Source organism: Pteropus vampyrus, unplaced genomic scaffold (assembly GCF_000151845.1).
Source record: "Pteropus vampyrus isolate Shadow unplaced genomic scaffold, Pvam_2.0 Scaffold51, whole genome shotgun sequence".
NCBI classification, from domain to species: domain Eukaryota; kingdom Metazoa; phylum Chordata; class Mammalia; order Chiroptera; family Pteropodidae; genus Pteropus; species Pteropus vampyrus.
Window position 1 is genome coordinate 1000797 of NW_011888832.1, and position 17715 is coordinate 1018511.

At 40.2% G+C, this 17715-nt stretch overlaps 1 protein-coding gene across 1 annotated transcript in view; it reads right to left on the reverse strand.

Moving 5' to 3' along the window:
* Positions 1 to 2849: 2849 nt before the first annotated feature.
* OGFOD1 (2-oxoglutarate and iron dependent oxygenase domain containing 1) overlaps positions 2850 to 17715 on the reverse strand; it is an 18283-nt gene continuing 3417 nt past the window's right edge. Inside the window, exons 3-13 of the mRNA XM_011360132.1 lie at positions 15061 to 15107; positions 14342 to 14442; positions 11351 to 11467; positions 10688 to 10779; positions 10370 to 10498; positions 9958 to 10071; positions 8455 to 8534; positions 7858 to 8171; positions 4306 to 4428; positions 3805 to 3863; positions 2850 to 3311 (exon numbers count right to left, since the gene is read on the reverse strand). Coding sequence (XP_011358434.1) covers positions 3150 to 3311; positions 3805 to 3863; positions 4306 to 4428; positions 7858 to 8171; positions 8455 to 8534; positions 9958 to 10071; positions 10370 to 10498; positions 10688 to 10779; positions 11351 to 11467; positions 14342 to 14442; positions 15061 to 15107 — 1338 coding nt within the window. The 3' untranslated portion in view covers positions 2850 to 3149. The remainder of the gene's footprint in view (positions 3312 to 3804; positions 3864 to 4305; positions 4429 to 7857; positions 8172 to 8454; positions 8535 to 9957; positions 10072 to 10369; positions 10499 to 10687; positions 10780 to 11350; positions 11468 to 14341; positions 14443 to 15060; positions 15108 to 17715) is intronic.

Sequence of the window (17715 nt, forward strand, 5' to 3'; positions counted from 1 at the left end):
AATTGTCTATGTGGACTGATTTTGCATCAGAGATGGAATCATCTGCTTTTGCAGGATTGTCCAGTTCATGAAGGCTGGAGAGCCTGCCTCTGGTGTCACACTCTCCAGATATCAAGGACCCTTTTAACAGGGTTTGTATTGCCTCAGTGTTATAAGTGGGAAGTACATAATGGTGTTGAAGAGATACTGCAGCCAAAAACTTCTTGTTGAGAAACTACCGACCTGGGAGAGACGGCCCAAGCGTTGCTGTGTCTTGGTGTTCTGCGAACCAAACCGCCATGTTCGGTGGAGTCCAAGAGATCAGTGAGCAGTAGAAAAGCCAGGTTCAAAACTGAACAGCCCCTTTCTCCCCTAGGCTTCATTTACCACATCTTTAAAACGAGGGACTGGAGTTAGATTATTTATAGGGTTTGTCCTTAAAAATTTAATTTTTCTTCCTCTTAACAGAAATGCTAATATGCTCTCAAAATAACTTTATGAAAGTTTTCTTAATTCCATCACGGATAACATATAAAGGGGATTTGAGCGTACACAATCCATAGTAAGTGCCAAAGCAGTCTCTGTAAGGCTGCGCTCTCTGAGTGCATAGAAAGGGTATAAAGTCGGGAAGAATAAGAACAAGCTAAGCCCACAGGCATGAGCTGGAGCCCACGAGCACATATTAAAATTTGTATCAGTTTTTACCTCCGCCCCTGATGGTGTGGGCACCCTGCAGAAACAGACCCTTCACCGGAGAAGCTGAGGGAAGATCCAGGGGAAGGCAGAACAGTCGCAGGCCCCGTTGCTGACCGACACCGCCGAGGGGAGCCTGTAGCTCGGTGAAAACGTGAGTGAGGCGTAAATCGGCTGCTGCTTCATTCCGGCCCTCCAAATTTTGCGTGAGAATTTGTGGCTCACTCTAACTGGAAACGTAGGGAAGGAAATTCTGGGAAATGTAGCTCAGTCTAGCCAAGGCGATACCTCCTTACAAAGCACCACAGTGGTTGTCACAGGCGGTGGGATTCCAGATGATCATTACTTTCTATTTTTATCTGTTGTTTTAATTCTTCACAAGGAACGTCTAAGAGGTGCTGCCGCAGATGATGTTACTGCAGCGACAGCGGAGTCTGGCTCTCCAGGACTCTGTCCCCTCGGACACTGAAGTCCTTTTCTGTAGTGTACAGAAGATTCTGTGCTGAAAGCCCATAAACACATCGAGATTAAGGAGAAACTAATAAGCACATTTTAATATTTGCCTAGCGTGCTAAGATTTAGAGTCAGCCCTCCAGAATTGGAAACGTTGGGTGGCCTCTTAGATGTTACCTAGAGCCACAAGTCTCCAACTGTTTCCTGCACACCTGACGGTTTCATCTGCCCAGCATCTTCCTTGGGCCTTCCTGGGGTTATGCCACTGACAGGGTGTCAGCTAGAACCTCAACTCCTCTCTCCCTCATGAAAACGTCAGAAAGCAAGTGGATGAACGTAAATAGGATGAGATAAAAGAAATACCTAGAATGAGTTCTGTTATCTTCCCACATCCACACAGTAATGGGCCATTTCACATGCACACAATTTGGGAGACCACAATTTTTAAACCGTAGTGTACTGACACGCTCGAGTGGGATTACACCTACTTGTTATACTAATGGTTTAAATTTCAAAGCTTGTCTTAAGTTCCTCTAAAAATTTGTGTTTTATTAATACTGAATATTAGTAAATTATAAATACTGAATATCTGTAAACATCCATAATAATGGACACACATGCTGAAACATGTTCTACTGACTGGGGTGCAAAATCAAAAATTATATGAAACTATTAACCTAAAAGAAAGTGAAAATCATTTTCTTCATTTAAATGCAAACTTTAGAAAAGAGTTCATACAGTTTTAGGAGATAAAAGAAGAGCCCAATGCTATTCCTAGTAATTAGTAAACCCCAAAATAAAAGCTACTGCAATGGCTAGTAATAAATGTAAACAAGAAACAGAGATACAGTATTGGACTAAAATGAGAATAGCGTATTTCAACTGAAGATGCAATGACACCTAGACCCACCCATCCACACCCACATTTAGGTGGCAGTAGTTATTATTATAAAACCCCAAAACGGATCAAGGAAAATGGAATTAACAAAATGGACAGCTTCTTGACATTTTGATGTGGCCTTTTAGCATGTGGTCTCTTAAAAAAAAGGCAGCTAGTTTTACAGTCGACCCTGCAGTATTTAGGAAAATGAAAGCCGTAAGTGAGGCTATACCATTGAGTTCCACAAAGGGCCACAACTCCAGGATGGAAAAGCAGGGGGAACCTGGGAATGACCACAACATGGCATAAGCTGCCTATCTTCTTTACTGGCCAGCCATCTCTTGAAGCCGTGATGGTTCAGGCCAGGCCTTTTCCAAGGGAGGAACACTGCACCTCATCTAAGTCTGCACTGTCCTGGGGGAGTCACAGTGAACAAAGCCAGAGGCAGTGGGAGGAAGTGTAATGGGCCCGGCACGAACAGGACATAAGGCTGTGTGACCTGCTAAACCGGTGTGTTAGGAAGGGCAGAATCTGCAATCATTTATGAGTATTAAAATAAAACACTGGAAAAATGGATGAATAGTGAAGATTTTGTGCTATGTGAAATAAGCCAGTCACAAAAATACAAATATTGTATTATTCCTCTTAATGTGAGGCATATGTGAAGTCAAAGTCAGAGACAGACAGTAGAATGGTGGTGGCCAGAGGCTGGGGAAGGAGGAGTGGGAGTTACTGTTTAATGGGCACAGAGTTTCAGTTTGGAAAGATGAAGTTCCGGAGGTGGGTGGTGGTGAAGGATGCACAGCAATGTGAATGTATTTAATGCCACTGAACCATACACAAAAATGGTTAAAATAGTAAATTTTATGTCATGTATATTTGACCATAAGACAAATTTTTGTAGATCACCGAAGAAGTCAATATGGACAAAGAAAAACTCAACGTTAAAGAGAAAGAAACTTTTGTTCAATCAAGAGATAAGTGCATATCATTAAGCTCAAGGTTTAGATTGAGGACAATCATTGTGAGTCCTGGTAAAGGACCACCACACACAGTTTTAAGAACAATGTCAGACAAGTCCCCTTGTAGCTCTTGCAGACTTTCCAGTACTGATGAAGGGTCTCCTTTCAGCTTTGTCCAGCCGTCATTCATAATAGACGAATGAAAAGTCCCAGAAACCTGTTCTGTTTGGGAAGGTTTTCTTTTGTTCTAGGCTTCGGTGGTTAATATGCTTGACAAATTTAAGAGTCTCTCTATCTCTGTAGACCAATGCCAAAGAATTGTTTTCTGGATTCACTGTTAGCAGCTGAAACAGGCAAATACAATGGCACATTAGAACACAGCTTATTCTCAACTCTTTTCTTCAATGAGTCACCACTGAACAGATGGTATCCATAATAAGTACTTAAGACTGGGGACAGGGGCTAGTAAAGATCCTTTACTAGGAAGAGCTACTGCTCTGGATGGCAAGACATTTCCAACAAGCCCCATTCCAATATAAACCCAGAAAGAAAGGTTTCATTTAATGCATATATTCCTTGCTACATTGGAAAATTAATGGAAATGTACCATGCGGCTCTTATTTGGAATTTCTCAGGGTAGAATAAATGCTTAGTGATTATCCTTTAGCATCTTCATTCCACGCTGAGTACTTTCTAGGAGAAATTAGACCACTGCCAGGCAGAGGAACATGGATTTATCAGTTAAGGACACTGGTAGAAGGTCATAAAATTGGGTTTTTGAAGAATGGAAGCATCTTCAAGAACCAAAAAGATGGTTTGCTACCAGGAGCAACTTACCTCTTCATCTTCACCTTTGGCGATGTAGGAAGTAAAGCCGCCGTATTCTGGCTCCCAGCCTTACAAAGGGAAAACAAATGGTTTTCCGAAAGCTCTCAATGCAAGAGTTGCATCATCTGCCTAAATCACTGACCCCAGGCTGCTTAAAACTGGGGGATCTGAGAGTTCAGGAGTAACCAACTCTATGATTTATGAGCCCAACTTTACTTACTGTTCAAGCAACACTGAATAAACTGAAAACTAAGAATTAATTACATAAAAGCTAGAGATCAAGGAGGGAGGTGTTCTTGGAAATTATGGTTCGGTCCATCTCCCACACCCTAGTCCTACTTTGAGTTGGGAGAATGAAATTTATGACCCCTAAGGTCCCTTCCAACACTGAGCTCCTGTGATCTGGGATCCTGGCCAAGCCAGATACTTCTGAATTGGTTCAGTTGGAGAGGGGCGCCCAGGAGAGACTGCCCTCCTTAAGGAAACACTGCTTTCCGTCCTCCCTCTTACCTTCACAGCCACAGTAAAGAAGTAAGTCCAGGGCAAATTCAGTCTTGCTGTTGTCATGGATTAAAGTGTAGTGACCAGTCTTCCAATGCCTCAGTTCCCCTTGACATGTGGGAACACTTGATTCTAAGAAAAAACAACAGAAGGCCAGAAAAATATTAAAATCACTTGGATACCAGTGCTAGATCGCAAGGGAATGATAATTAGGAATGATACAGTAGTAATGAGAAGTCATTCTCTTAAACCTCAGCTGACTTGTTCCACCAAATGAGCCTTACAACGACTGTCAGAAATTAGCAGGTGTGACTATTTGGGGGAAAAAAGTTGACTTTCTAGTTCTGTCTTAACCATTGATTTCAGATGGAGTAGATACTTAGCTGCCAAAAATAAAAAATTAAAACATGAATATTACCATTTTTAATAGACTTTTTAGAGTGATTTTAGGTTTACAGAAAAATTTCCTAGGAAGTACAGTTTCCATACTCCTGTCCCCCGTTTCCTCTATTATTAACATCTTGTCTTAGTGTGGTACATTTGTTACAATTGACAAATCAATATTGATACATTATTATTAACCAAAGTCCATGGTTTACATTAGAGTTCACTCTTTCTGTTGTACATTCTATGGTTTTTGAGAAATGCATGATGTCATGTGTCCATCATTACAGTATCATACAGAACAGTTTCACTGCCATAAAACCCCCTGTGCTCCACTTGTTCACCCTTCTCTCCTTCCCAACCCCTTCCAACCACGGATCTTTTTACGCCCTAGTTTTGCACTTTCCCGAATGTCGTGTAGTTGGAATCCTACATTATTTAGCCTTTTCAGACTGGCTTCTTTTACTCAGCTATACACATTTAATGTTCCTCCATGTCTTTTCATGGCTTGACAGCTCATTTCATTTTAACTTTATCCCATTCTGGTTGGAGAAAATACTTTGTATATCTATCTTTTAAAATATATTGAGACATAATTTGTGGCCGAACATGTGGTCTATCCTGGAAAATATAAGCACTTGAGAAGAATGTGTATGCTGTTGTTGGGTAGAGTGTTCTGTACACGTCTGTTACACCTAGTTGGTTTATTGTGTTAAGTTACAACATTATTAGAATCAAATGTCCAATTTTCAATAACGACAACAACAAAAAAAATCACAAGACATACAAAAAAACAAAGTTTGGCCCATTCAAAGGGAAAAAGTCAACACAAACTGTTCCTGAAAAAGACCTGATGGCAGATATACTAGAAAAAGACTTTAAAACAACTGTTTTCAGGATGCTCAAAGAACTAAAGCAGATATGGAGAAAGTCAAAGAAACTATGTATGAACAAAATGGAAATATCAATAAGGAAACAGATTTAAAAAGAAATCAAAAAAATTCTGAAGCCGAAAAATACAATAAGTGAAATAAAAAAAAATTAACTAGAGAGATTCAAAGGCAGATTTGAACAGGAAGAAGAAAGAATCTGCAAAATTATCAAGATTGAAGAACAGAAAAAAAATATGAGAAAAAGGTGAGTAGAGCCTAAGAGACCTGTGGGACACCATAAAATGGACCAATATACACATTGTGGGAGTCTCAGAAGGAAAAGAAAGGGGCAGAGAGACTATTTAAAGCAATAATGGCTAAAAATTCCCCAAATTTGATGACAAAGACATGATATAAACATCCAAGAAGCTAAATGAATTCCAAGCAGGATGAACTGAAAGACACCCACACCAAGATACATTATAATCAAACTTTCGAAAAACAAATAGAATCTGAAAGCAGCAAGAGAGAAGCTGATTTCTCATCAGAAACTTTGGAGACCAGAAGGCAGTGGGCTGGTATGTTCAAATGCTAAAAGGAAAAATAGTGTCAACCAAGAATCCTATATCTGGCAAAACTGTCCTCAAGAGGGAGAGGAAAATGAAGACATTCCTAGATAAAAGCGGAGGGAGTTTGTTACCTATATACATGTAGATATGCATATGCTTAAATAGCAAAAAAGAGTGGAAGGATATATTTCAAATGTTAATAGTGGCCACCTGTAGGTGATTGTTTTCTTTTTACTTATTTGTTTACCAAACATCCTGAAATGAACATGTTATTTTTACATATATTTTTTTAAAAACAAAAACTTAACATTGTCAGGTGCAACGGTTCTGGGTATCTTACTGAATGTCCCCTTGGTATGCCAACATTAACACTATACATGCTTTAGCAACTGTATAGCTTTTACTTTAAAAAGCTTTATAGCTTTTATGATGGTAAACTTTGTGAACAGTGGCTTTGCTCATTTACATGTGTATTCCCCACTCGGCTCTGACCCAGGGCCTTGCATACAGTAGATGCTCAATAACAGAATAAAGCATCTGTTGGTTGTGTGCATATATTTTCTTCCAAGTTGCAGGTTCACATAAAGACAAAACCAAAAAGGAACAGAAGTGGTCAAATACTTTTTCAAAAAGCTCTCCAGGCCCCACTGATCTTCACCCAATTTTTTATAGGGCCTAGGTACAGATGCCAGTATCGATTATCAAGGAAAACCAACCTTTTAAAGAAAAGGCTGTCTTGTGTGTTGAATAGCACCGAAAGCCATCTGGGTCTGGTTTTCTGAATATCTGTGGTGACCAAAGTGACGGGTCAGTTTGGGAGACTACAGAATCTGAGTTATATTGCTTGTGGTTAGCATCTCACAATGCTGGTTTTATTTCCGTGGGTATCCACCTCCCTTATCTTTGCTCTTCTAACTGCATAGGGTCCTTCTCAAGAAATCCTGAGTGGAAGCAGAGCATGATACAACTGAGGAGAGGAACTGGATAGATTTTCTCATCGGATTTAGCAGGTACTGTAACACTTAGGTTGAATTTGTAGTTGCTCAGTTAATGGTGCCAACATTTCCTCAGAAGTATTACCTCTTAAATTTTCTGTATTTTTTTCTTTTCCATCTTGTCTGTAGATAATTAAACTTCTTCTACTTTGAATAATTTCCTTCTCCCTATCTGTCCAAATTCAAGCAGTCTGTTATTTTCTCAGTCTGTTATTGCTCCTTAGCAGAAATAACCGGCTCACTTTCCTCTCCTTTATGCTCTTATGTTTTAGAGTAATTTTAGGCAAAGCCAGTCATATTTCTCTCTACCGTTTGTACTATTGCTAGCCTAATAAAATATACCAGCTGTTACTCCAAACCAGAATGCTCTTCCTGCAGATCTTTCTTGTCATTCAGATCTGAGCTCAGCTGACAGCAACTCAGACAGGCTTTTCCACATTGCCCATTCACCTGGAGGCCATGCAGTCACTCGGTCATTCCTGAGCACATACCGCATCAAAAGTATCTGCACAGCATTTATCATTATTGACGTTTTCTAGTTGTTGGTGTATACATTTAATCTCTGTCCTCTCCTATTAGAATGTAAGCTTGAAGAGAGCAGAGACCTTGTCTGTTTTGTTCTCTAGCTCCTGAAACAGGGCCTAACATACAGCAGAGGCTCAAGAAGTATTTGTCGAATGAATAAATGAGTGAATGGTGAATGCTTAATGGAAAATAAGGATGAGTCATAACAAAGCTTACCTTTCTCTGCTTCGTTTTCCCCTGGCTCTGGGTCTGTCTGTTCATTGCTCTTTTGGCTGTTGTTGCTGATGGCCGCCTGATTCTTCTCTGGCTCAGAGGAGCTATAGCTAGTCCCTTCTTCAGTGCCATCGGAAGCAGAGGCTGCTTCTTCCTCTTTTGTGTCCTCAATTTCATCTTCTTCTGAAGGAGCCAAGAAGTGAAGTCTCAGGCCTGTGAAGTTGGACAGCAGCAAGAACAGAGCCTCGGAGCGAAACAGCGCCATGCAGTCCTTCAGGATGTCGGGAAGCGTGCTCTCCTCAGCTTTCTCATAAAACCTGAAGAGCAGCCATGTCAGTTGTTCATCAAAGCCACAGATGGAAAATTACTCATGGACTAAAAGCTGATCATTTGCTTTGTACCTCTCTCCCTACAGCTTGGCATAGCTTCCTAAATAAAGCACACACTGTGACAAGAGTGCGATTTTATCAGGGCTTGCTGTTGGATGTCCCTGAGTACCAAACGTCATCAGGGCAAATGTCCTATTATTGAAGGTGAGCCTTGCAGACAAATAGGCAAGTGCCAAATGCAGAAACTAATGTCTTAGATGATGGGGTCTACCTTTTGTTAGGGGGCCCTCGGCTGTTCCATTTCACATCTCCTTTCTCCAAAGCTTCACAGACCTCTGCAAACTTCTCAGGCTGGAAAATGAGCAAATAAAGAAGCAGTTAGCAAATAAAGAAGCAGTTAGCAAATCTCCCTGTGGTCCCACACTGGTCTAACAGGTATAGCAGCCCCGCAGAGTCACTGTGGCTGATTCCTAAAGGGGTCAGTTAACTTTTACCCCCTTCACACAAGATTTCACAGTTTTGATAACGTGAAGCCAGAGAGAGACTGGATAAATTGTTAGCATGCTTTAGCCAAGAGACCTGTCATTTTGGGCCATTTCTTTAAGCAATTGTTTAGTTTATGTCAAAATGCTCAACCTCTAAAATTCCTTCATTTATTAAATGAAGATCATAATACGAACTTTTTAAATTAAAAAAATTAAAAAAAATTTTTTTTTAAATACAGACTCTTTAATTCATAAGATGTAAGGGAAAAAAATTAAACTGCATAACAGGCAATGTTATTACAATGAAAATTTCTGTATAACAACACAAGATTCTCTAGGCCTCAGCTCATTCCCTTTATTCAGTCAGCATTCTAAATTTGAAAGTCAAGTACAGTACAGAAGCTATTAACCTATTGAAATATTCTCACAGAAGGCTTTATATGTACTGGTTTAATGCAGTTTCCCGAGGAGTTTTCTAAAAACAGTAGTCCTATCAGCTTTAAGTAAGAAAAAGGACCCCAAAGCATGGTTTAGGTAAGCTGAATTAAACAAGTTTATTTACTAGACTACTACTCAACTTCCTTAATATGTTAATATCAGTTATAAGATATAAGTATGTACTGTCCCTCCACCTTTTTTTCATGGAAGAACAGCTCTTAGGCCTGTGACTCCATGGGACCCAGGGCCAACTGTGAAGCACCACACCAGTGCACATGCTCCTGTTCTGCCTTGCGGCAACTCTTCAAGGTAGCACCCAGGCAAGGCACGTATTATCCCAGTGTAACCGACGGTGAAACGAAAGCTCAGAGAGATTTCGTGTTTGGCTTCGGTTAGTAAAATCATAGAGCCGGGACATGAATACAAGGTCTCTGCCTTCTGATCTAGTTCTCTTTCCACTATAATGGGCTGCCTCATCGCTCAAACATTCATTAATAGGTGTTGATCAGTCAGTAATCTGTCACTAAAATATTTGTACCACATTCACGAGTAGGAAGGGAACTACACACAACTCTCCCTCAGTGTAGAAGCTTCTCTGTGTGTGTACCGTTAAGGTTCGAGAGAACTGCAGAATACCCAAAGGACTCTTAGCCCACTAAGCATACAACTGATACCAATGTTAGCTATTATCATCACTTCTATATTTTATTTGAAGTAGAGGATGACATAAATATTCTAACTAGGAACAAAAGGAAAAACAACAAAAACTCTCTTGGTGATGCCTATTCGCCCACCCAAGAAGCAAGACCACATGCCAAGCAAGATGTACTGGACGGGATGTGCTGACCTACCTTAAGGAACTCCTTTAAGAGAATTTCAGACCTTTCTTCAAACTCTTCTTGAATTTGAATTTGGTAATCCATGTCCAGATAAGTAGGGTTGATCCAGTCATACAAAATTTCATGCTTACAAAGAAGCGGCAGATGCAAAAGGCGAGTTAATAATTCCTATTGCTTGTTCTTACATCATTTCACACTAATAAAATATATGCAAACCCCTACTTTATAACTGTCTCCCCATTAAACATAAAGTGCTGGAAAACTCTGCCGGAGAAAGACACTATCAAAAGTTTATCCGAGAAAAGTGGAAGGGTAAGCTCAAAGTCCAGTTTCATTATCAGGAACAGCCAGTTTTAAAACCAGGAAAACAAATGATGCTAAAGCTGCTAAGAAAACAATGCCGGCAACAGGAATTTATCCTTACATCTTGCGGGACGTGAGGGTTCCGAGGTATGACAGGTTCAAAGTAGTTGGGAGGCCTGGTCAGCGAAGGACCATGAAACCAGCCACTTATAGACAAACGCGACTTTTCTTCAGACAAGACTTCAGACACCTGAAAGCACAAGACCAGTGGCACATCGATCCAAGGAATGAGGAGGAAGATCACCAGCCAAGGCACACTAATGTCAGGATCCTTCAAGCTGGCCAGGTAAGTCCAACAGGAAGCTGTCACATTTAGATAATGAGTGACTGAAAAGCATGGTCCTTAGTACTCTATGTATTTGTGGCTCACAATCTTTACCTGGTGAAAGGATACTGGAGACACTTCGAAGAAAACCAGTGTGTTCCACGAAGGGATAAGAGACTTGACAATCTGCTTCGGCTGAAAGTGTTCTACACCAGGAGAGAACAGACCCATAAAAGTGATATCATCATCATTAACCATTTCCATCCGGGCCACCTCGTTTCACCATGACAATACTCAAATTTCTAAAGGTATCTACATATACCCTTCAGATCCCAAACTGCCACTCCCTTCCTTCTGTTTCACTCATACTTGCTGGTTCTGCCAGGTGACATCTGTTCTTCATTACACCACCCATCTATTATTGATGAAGGCTGAGAGTTTCCTGGTGTCAGTCATTAAAATAAAAAAACTCCAACTTCCTGTCAAACAGACCGGTTCTAGCAGAGGCGTGGCCCCAGGCAGCTTTACACGCTCTCCATCCTTCCATGGTCCTACTCAGAAGTCAGGTCTGACTACTGCTCATCTTAAACCAACTAACTTACCCCTGGAGTCATGGCTATGTCCAGTACAACTTAGGTGGTTGTCAGGGCTGGCCATGACTGACTCCTCCCGTAGCAGTCACTGTAATCAGTGGCTTCCATCTCCTCTGAGGAGCACAGACGTTGTGCATAAGAATTCAGAAGTGGCTGCGTGTGGAAGAGCACACATCTGTCTTACCATCAACACTGAACAGGTCCAGGGTGCCCCCCAAGCTGCTGTCCCAGGGAGGAACCAGGTACAGAATGAAGGCGATCCGGCGCCCTTCCAGCTCGTCGTCGTGGCACAGCAGGGCATCTGCAACAGTTTAACGCACACCTTAACGTCCCTGCGCAGACGACGGGCAGCTGATACGACCCTGCATTTAATACCTGTCCATCTGACAGTCATCTGCAATGTCAGCTCCTCCGGCGCTCAAATGACACTTATTTCTCCTTTTTCATAATTAGAGAAATAAAACTCCCTATTGAAAACTAAAAACACCGAAGAACACATATGTAGTAAGACCTACAGATAATCACTAACAGTATTTTAACATATATTTTTCTAATATTTTTCCTACATAAATGTTTTTGCTTTTGAAAAAAATGGTATCCTACAGTGGTTGTTTTGTGGCCTTTTTTTTATTATGTGGCAAGTGACTTTCCACATGAATATACACACTTGTCACCTCTTTTAATGGCTATAAAGTTATCCTACTATATAGATTAAGAATTAGCTCCTTACCCCCTTTAATCCATCCTTTATTTGTTATTTCCATTTCTTGTCTATTAAGAAAGAATGCTTTAATGACCATCACTGCACATAGATCTTTTCGTACTTGTTCTCTTTAATTTCTTGAGTAAGTTTGTAAGAGCCATTAGGTGGGGCTGAGCAAGGCAGGCAGCCATGCAGAGTGGGAGAGGGAGGGAACGCTGTGGTGAGTTGAGGTCATTCCCACATGGACAGACCGTTTCCATAAATAAATAGACTGAAGATAATGGAAGCTAGGTTTCTCACTATTGAAGAACGAAATTACAAATAAAAGGAGAAATCTAGAATGAACTCTATAATGTTGAATTGGAACTGGAGGATTCAATATAAATTCAGTTTCCTCTCTCTCTATCTATATCTTTATCTATGTACATACATACAGATATGTACATACAGATATTTACACAGATATCTAGATAAAAGTACAGATATAGAAATACATACACATGTAAATGCTTGTGTATACATACGTGTGTGCATGTATATTTGCTACCTCCTTCCTCTGAAAGGGTCTGGGAGCAGTGACGCCTAATAGCAAAAACACCTAGAATCCGGATCTTGATTTTTAGTATCATTCTTCACTAAAAGGAACCGGGGTTCTTTGGAAGAATGGCCGACTTCAGGTCTAAAGCATGAGAAATGTGAGGAAAGTCTGGAAAATCTTGTTTTGCCATAAAGTAAAATATATTAAGAGTGATGGGGATGTATCAAAAGGACACAGCGGTCAGTTTAAAGGGGCTCCCTTTGATAAAATCGAGGACAATATGAGCACCAATATAATGATAATAACTGAGAATAGCCCATTACATAAATAGTAATCCATAAATCCACACTGACACAAATAAATGAATAAATAGGGAGAGGAAAAGGTTGTCTTTACAGTAGAATGACAACTAACAAATGTGAAAGAAATGATTTTATTGTAAGAATAACCATCTGGCAACATTCATAGTAATAATTTAGCAAGAAATAATCAGTGGATGCTAAAACAAATAAAAGTCTGAGGAGAAACGGGAAATCTACATAATCTTAAAGTATCTTCTCACAAAATACTTATTAACTTACAGAGAGAAAAAGAACAATTTACGGTAGAAAAACGTGATATCAGCAACCACTTTACTGAAGTGATCAAAGTTATCATCACTAGTAATATGACAAACAGAAACCACGTACCACTTGATATGGTGCAGTAGAAAGAACACATCGTTCTATAATATTCCTGCCAAAAATGCATGACCTGAATCTAATCAAGAGGAAGCGCTAGATAAACTCAAACTGAGGGAAGTTTTACAAAATGACTCAGCTGTCTGGATCGATCCAGACGCATCAGGAAACAAGGAGAGATGGAGGAACCGTTCGAGACTGAGGGAGTTTAAACAGATGTGCCAGGACTGCGAGTAAATGCAATGTGCGGTCCTGAACTGGGTCCTTTTGCTATAAAGGGCTGAACAACGGAACTTGTGCGGAGCCTGGGGATCCGATGGGAATTACGTTTCAATCTTAATTCCCTGATTTTGGTGCTTTATTGTTATCACGTAGGAGGACGTCCTTGTAGGCATTACTGAAGTTATTCAGGGGACATGGAGCATCATAATGGCAACCTACTTTCAAGTAAAATAGAAAAAAAATTATTTGTACTATGCCTGCCACTTTTCTCTGAGTTTGAAATTACTTCAAATTAAAAAGAAAAAAATAAGGGAAAACAAGGGCATATGCTATGACTCTTCATGTGTATCACTAAGTTATCCTTGAAAAGCTGTTACCAAGTTAAACTTCCCCAGGACAAAAGTTACACCCCAAACAAAACAAAACTTTTTCATCCAGGTGAGAAACCAAACATGTTTTCAAAAAGACATTTAGATGCTCAGAAAGGGAACTCGAAGGGTGTACCCCAAACTAGCGACAATGGATACCTCTGAAGAGAAAGGGGGGGATGCAAGGAGAAAGTGAAGAAAATGATTTATATCTGTATTATTTGAATATTTTATATCTGTATTATTTGAATATTTTTTCCTAAAGAGTGTATTAACTTATTACCTTTAAATTTAAAAAAAGGAAAAAGAAAAATGACCTTGAGGGACACATTTGCTCCCGAAGAAGTCTAAGAGGAGAGGTTACAATACCACCTCTGAATTTCCTGCCAGTGTATGGAAAGTTGGTGTGTATGTGCATTATCAGCATTTTTCTGAAAACATGGGCAATAGCTTTCATGGTATTCCCAAAGAGGACCACTGCATTATATACTCCCCAATACGACGGTTATGTCTGCATGTGGGCTGGGTCAGAGTGTACTTGTTATGAAGATCCCAATGCTATGCAGGCACGCAAAATCTAGGATTTTGATACCCTGACACTATCCACCACTGTTTAGTTAAAGTGTTTAAATCTTACAGACATCAGGGCTTTATCTTTTTTTACCTGAAAATTCATATTTAGCACAGGACATGTCAATGGTAGATTCCAGGTCAATCTTGGAAACGTCAGAAAGCCAAGTCCGGAAATCTTCAAACAGAATTTTCCTAGAAATGTAAACAAAAGATGACCTGTTATGCCATGGAGTGGGCTCCATTTGGATCTATGCCACAGTTCTTTTTTCCTGGAGTTGTGGTTTATTCAAAAGAGACTCATTCCCAAGAATGTTCTTCACTTTAAACTTCTATAGTTTAGGATTCCTAGATCATATCTTTCATTATTTTCTCTGGATAAATTCTTCTAAGTGAAACTATACTACTAAAAGGTAAGCCTAACTTTTAGGGTTTTGATACATCTTTCAAAACCATCTTCTAAGAAAGACTGTAGCAGTGTATAAAAGTATCGACACTTCTGTCAACAGTGGAGATTTTGTGTTTACTATCCGCCAACCTAATATGTGAAGAACAGTGTTGTTTCCTTGGTTGCTGACAAGGTCGGACATATTATCATTGAGAATGTGGGCCCTGGAATCAGACTTAGGTTTGTATCTTGGCTTCCTTGATTTTTACCTAGGTAGCCTTGAAGAAGTTACTTAATTTTTCAGTCTGTTTCCTCTACAAAATGAGATAATAATGTCAACAAAGATTGTATAATATAACATTTAAAGAATTTAATTGTCAGCCTGGCACATATTAGGCACCCAACAAATATGATTACTTGTTTACCTTAAAGCACAGATATGAGGCTCTCTTCTCTTCTTCAGATCATCAGACTTGATCATGAAAAAGACAAAAAAAAGATCCCTTTCATATGTTAGACACACGGAGGAGAGCAGTTTAGTGAGTACTCCGGTGGGATAAGAGCCTGGACTCTGAGGTCCGCCTGGCCCCTCCATTTGGCCCCTCTGTGACTTGGCCAAGTTACTTAGCTTCTCTGTGCCTTATTCATTCAACAAAGATTTACACAGTCATTACTGTGGTCCTTATATTCTGGTTGAGAGAGACTGACGATAAACATAAAAAGTCGATTATTAGTACAAAAGGTGGTAAATGCACAGGAAAAACACAGCGGGGTAAGGACTGGGAGTGCTGAGAGGAGGGAAGGGTCTGGAGCTAGGAAAGATGGCCGGGTTAGCCTGCACTGAGAAAGACTCGGAGGAGGGTGGGAAGTGTGCCAAGGGACTCTCCAGGCAAAGAGGGCTCAGGACCCTGAGTGTGAGGCTTGCTTGGCTTATGTCAAGAAATTGCAAGGAGAATATGTGGCTATAGCAGAGAGTGAGCGGGGAGCAGTAGGACATGAAGCCAAGGAGGCAAGCGGGGCCTGAGAGCCATCCCAAGTGCTTTGGATTTCATTCAGGGAAGTGAGGAACCAGTGGAGATTTTGAGCACAGGAGTAATATGATCCTATTTATGTTTTTAAAAACGGAGAGAAAATTCAGGTAACATAAAATTGACCATTTTAGCCATTTGAAAGTGTGTAATTTAGTAGATTTTAGTATATTCATAATGTAGTGTAACCATCGCCACGATCTAATTCCAGAACACTTTCACCATCCCAGAAAGAAACCCTGTGCCCTCTAGGCAGGCAGCCCACATCCTCTCTTCCCCCAAGCTCCTGGCAACCACTAACCTACTTTCTGCATCTCTATATTTTTGCCTGTTCTAGACATGACATATAAACAGAATCATACTGTATGTGGCCTTTTGCATCCAGTTTCTTTCACTTAGCATGTTTTCCGGGTTCACCTATGTTGCACCAGTATTAGTACTTGATTCCTTTTTCTGGCTGAGTAACATTCCATTGTATGGATATACCGCATTTGTTTATCCATCCATCAGTTGATGGCCACTGGGGTTGTTTCCACTTTTTGGCTACTATGAATAATGCTGCAACAAACATTTGTGCACTAGTTTTTATGTGAACACATTTTCAATTCTTTTGGGTCCATTTTCATTTTAAAAGAACATAATGGCTGTGATTGTGTGGGTGGGCAAGGGTAGAAGCAGGGAGACTGGTTAATACACTAATAGAATGATCCTGAGAGAGAAAGATGGCTTGGATCAGCTGCTGGCAGTGGAAGCAAAAAGATGTGAATTTTTCTGGATATATTTTGAAGGTGGAACCTGCAGAATTACCCAATGAACTGGATAGGAGGTGTGAGGGAGGAAACTAGGATGACCTTAAGGATTTTAACCAGAGTCACTGGAAAGATCGAGTTGCCATTAACTGGGATGGGTAAAATTATAGATGGAGATTTATGGGGAGAAGATCAGGAGTTTAGTTCTGGACTTAAGTGTGAGACACTTTTAATAGAGATCCAAGATTAGAGGCAAAGTACAGGGCTCCCTGGAAATCTGCTTGGTCCGAGGGCTAAGCCCGGGAATATTTTATCATTAAGAAGTCAGAGACAAAAAGAAGACCTCCCAAAGGAAACTAAGGACTCGCCAGTGAGGTAGAAGGAAAACCAGGAGAGCATGGTATCCTGAAAGTAATGCGAAAAAATACATCTCCAGGAGGAAGGAGTAACACAGTGTGTCAAATGCTGCTGAGGGGTCAAGGAAAACCAAGCCTAAAAACTGATGATCCAGCTTACTAGTGTGGCTGTTGTGAGTGACCTTGACGAGTGTAGTTTCAGTGGAGTGTACTAGGTGAAAGCCTGATGACAGGGGCTTAACAGAGAATGAGAGGAATTTGAGACAGTCCGGACAACTCATAAAGAATGCTAGGGACAAGGGAAGCAGAGGAAGGGGGTGGCAGCTTAAAGGGAAAGTCAGACGAACAGAATTTTTTTTCTTAAGATGAGATGATTAGATTTTTTTTTTTTGTATGCTGAAGAGAATGATTCAGAAGAGAAGGAAAAACTGATGTAGAGTTTCCTCAACTATAAAGCAGGAATAGTATGTCCTTTATAGGATTATGTGGATTTATTGAATTAATAAATATAAAGCACTTAACATGGCATAAAGCATGCACTGAATAATGCTTGCAATACAAACTACTGGGCTACTCCTAATGACAAACTTGGTTAGGGGGACTGGAAGATGTTATAGACTCCTCAATTATCAAGTCAATTCACAGTACAAGCAAAGAGAAAGGGGTACAGGTGAAGTTTGAAGAGACAGGAGATTGAAAATAGGTTTTACATTTACTGTCTTAGCATGAAGAAGCTCAGTCCCAAAGTAAGCATAGTAAAAATTATTCACAGCAGTTTCCCCAAGCACTCATGGGGATCTAAAGTAATGGCTTCCCCCCATCCATCCCATCACCCAGGGCCCTTTCTATTATTTTGTCTGTCACTAATTTCACAGTTAGATGTGTTTTAATCTACCAAATTGCACTAACTAAAAACCACTATGATTTCTCAGTTTTGGTAGTCAGAG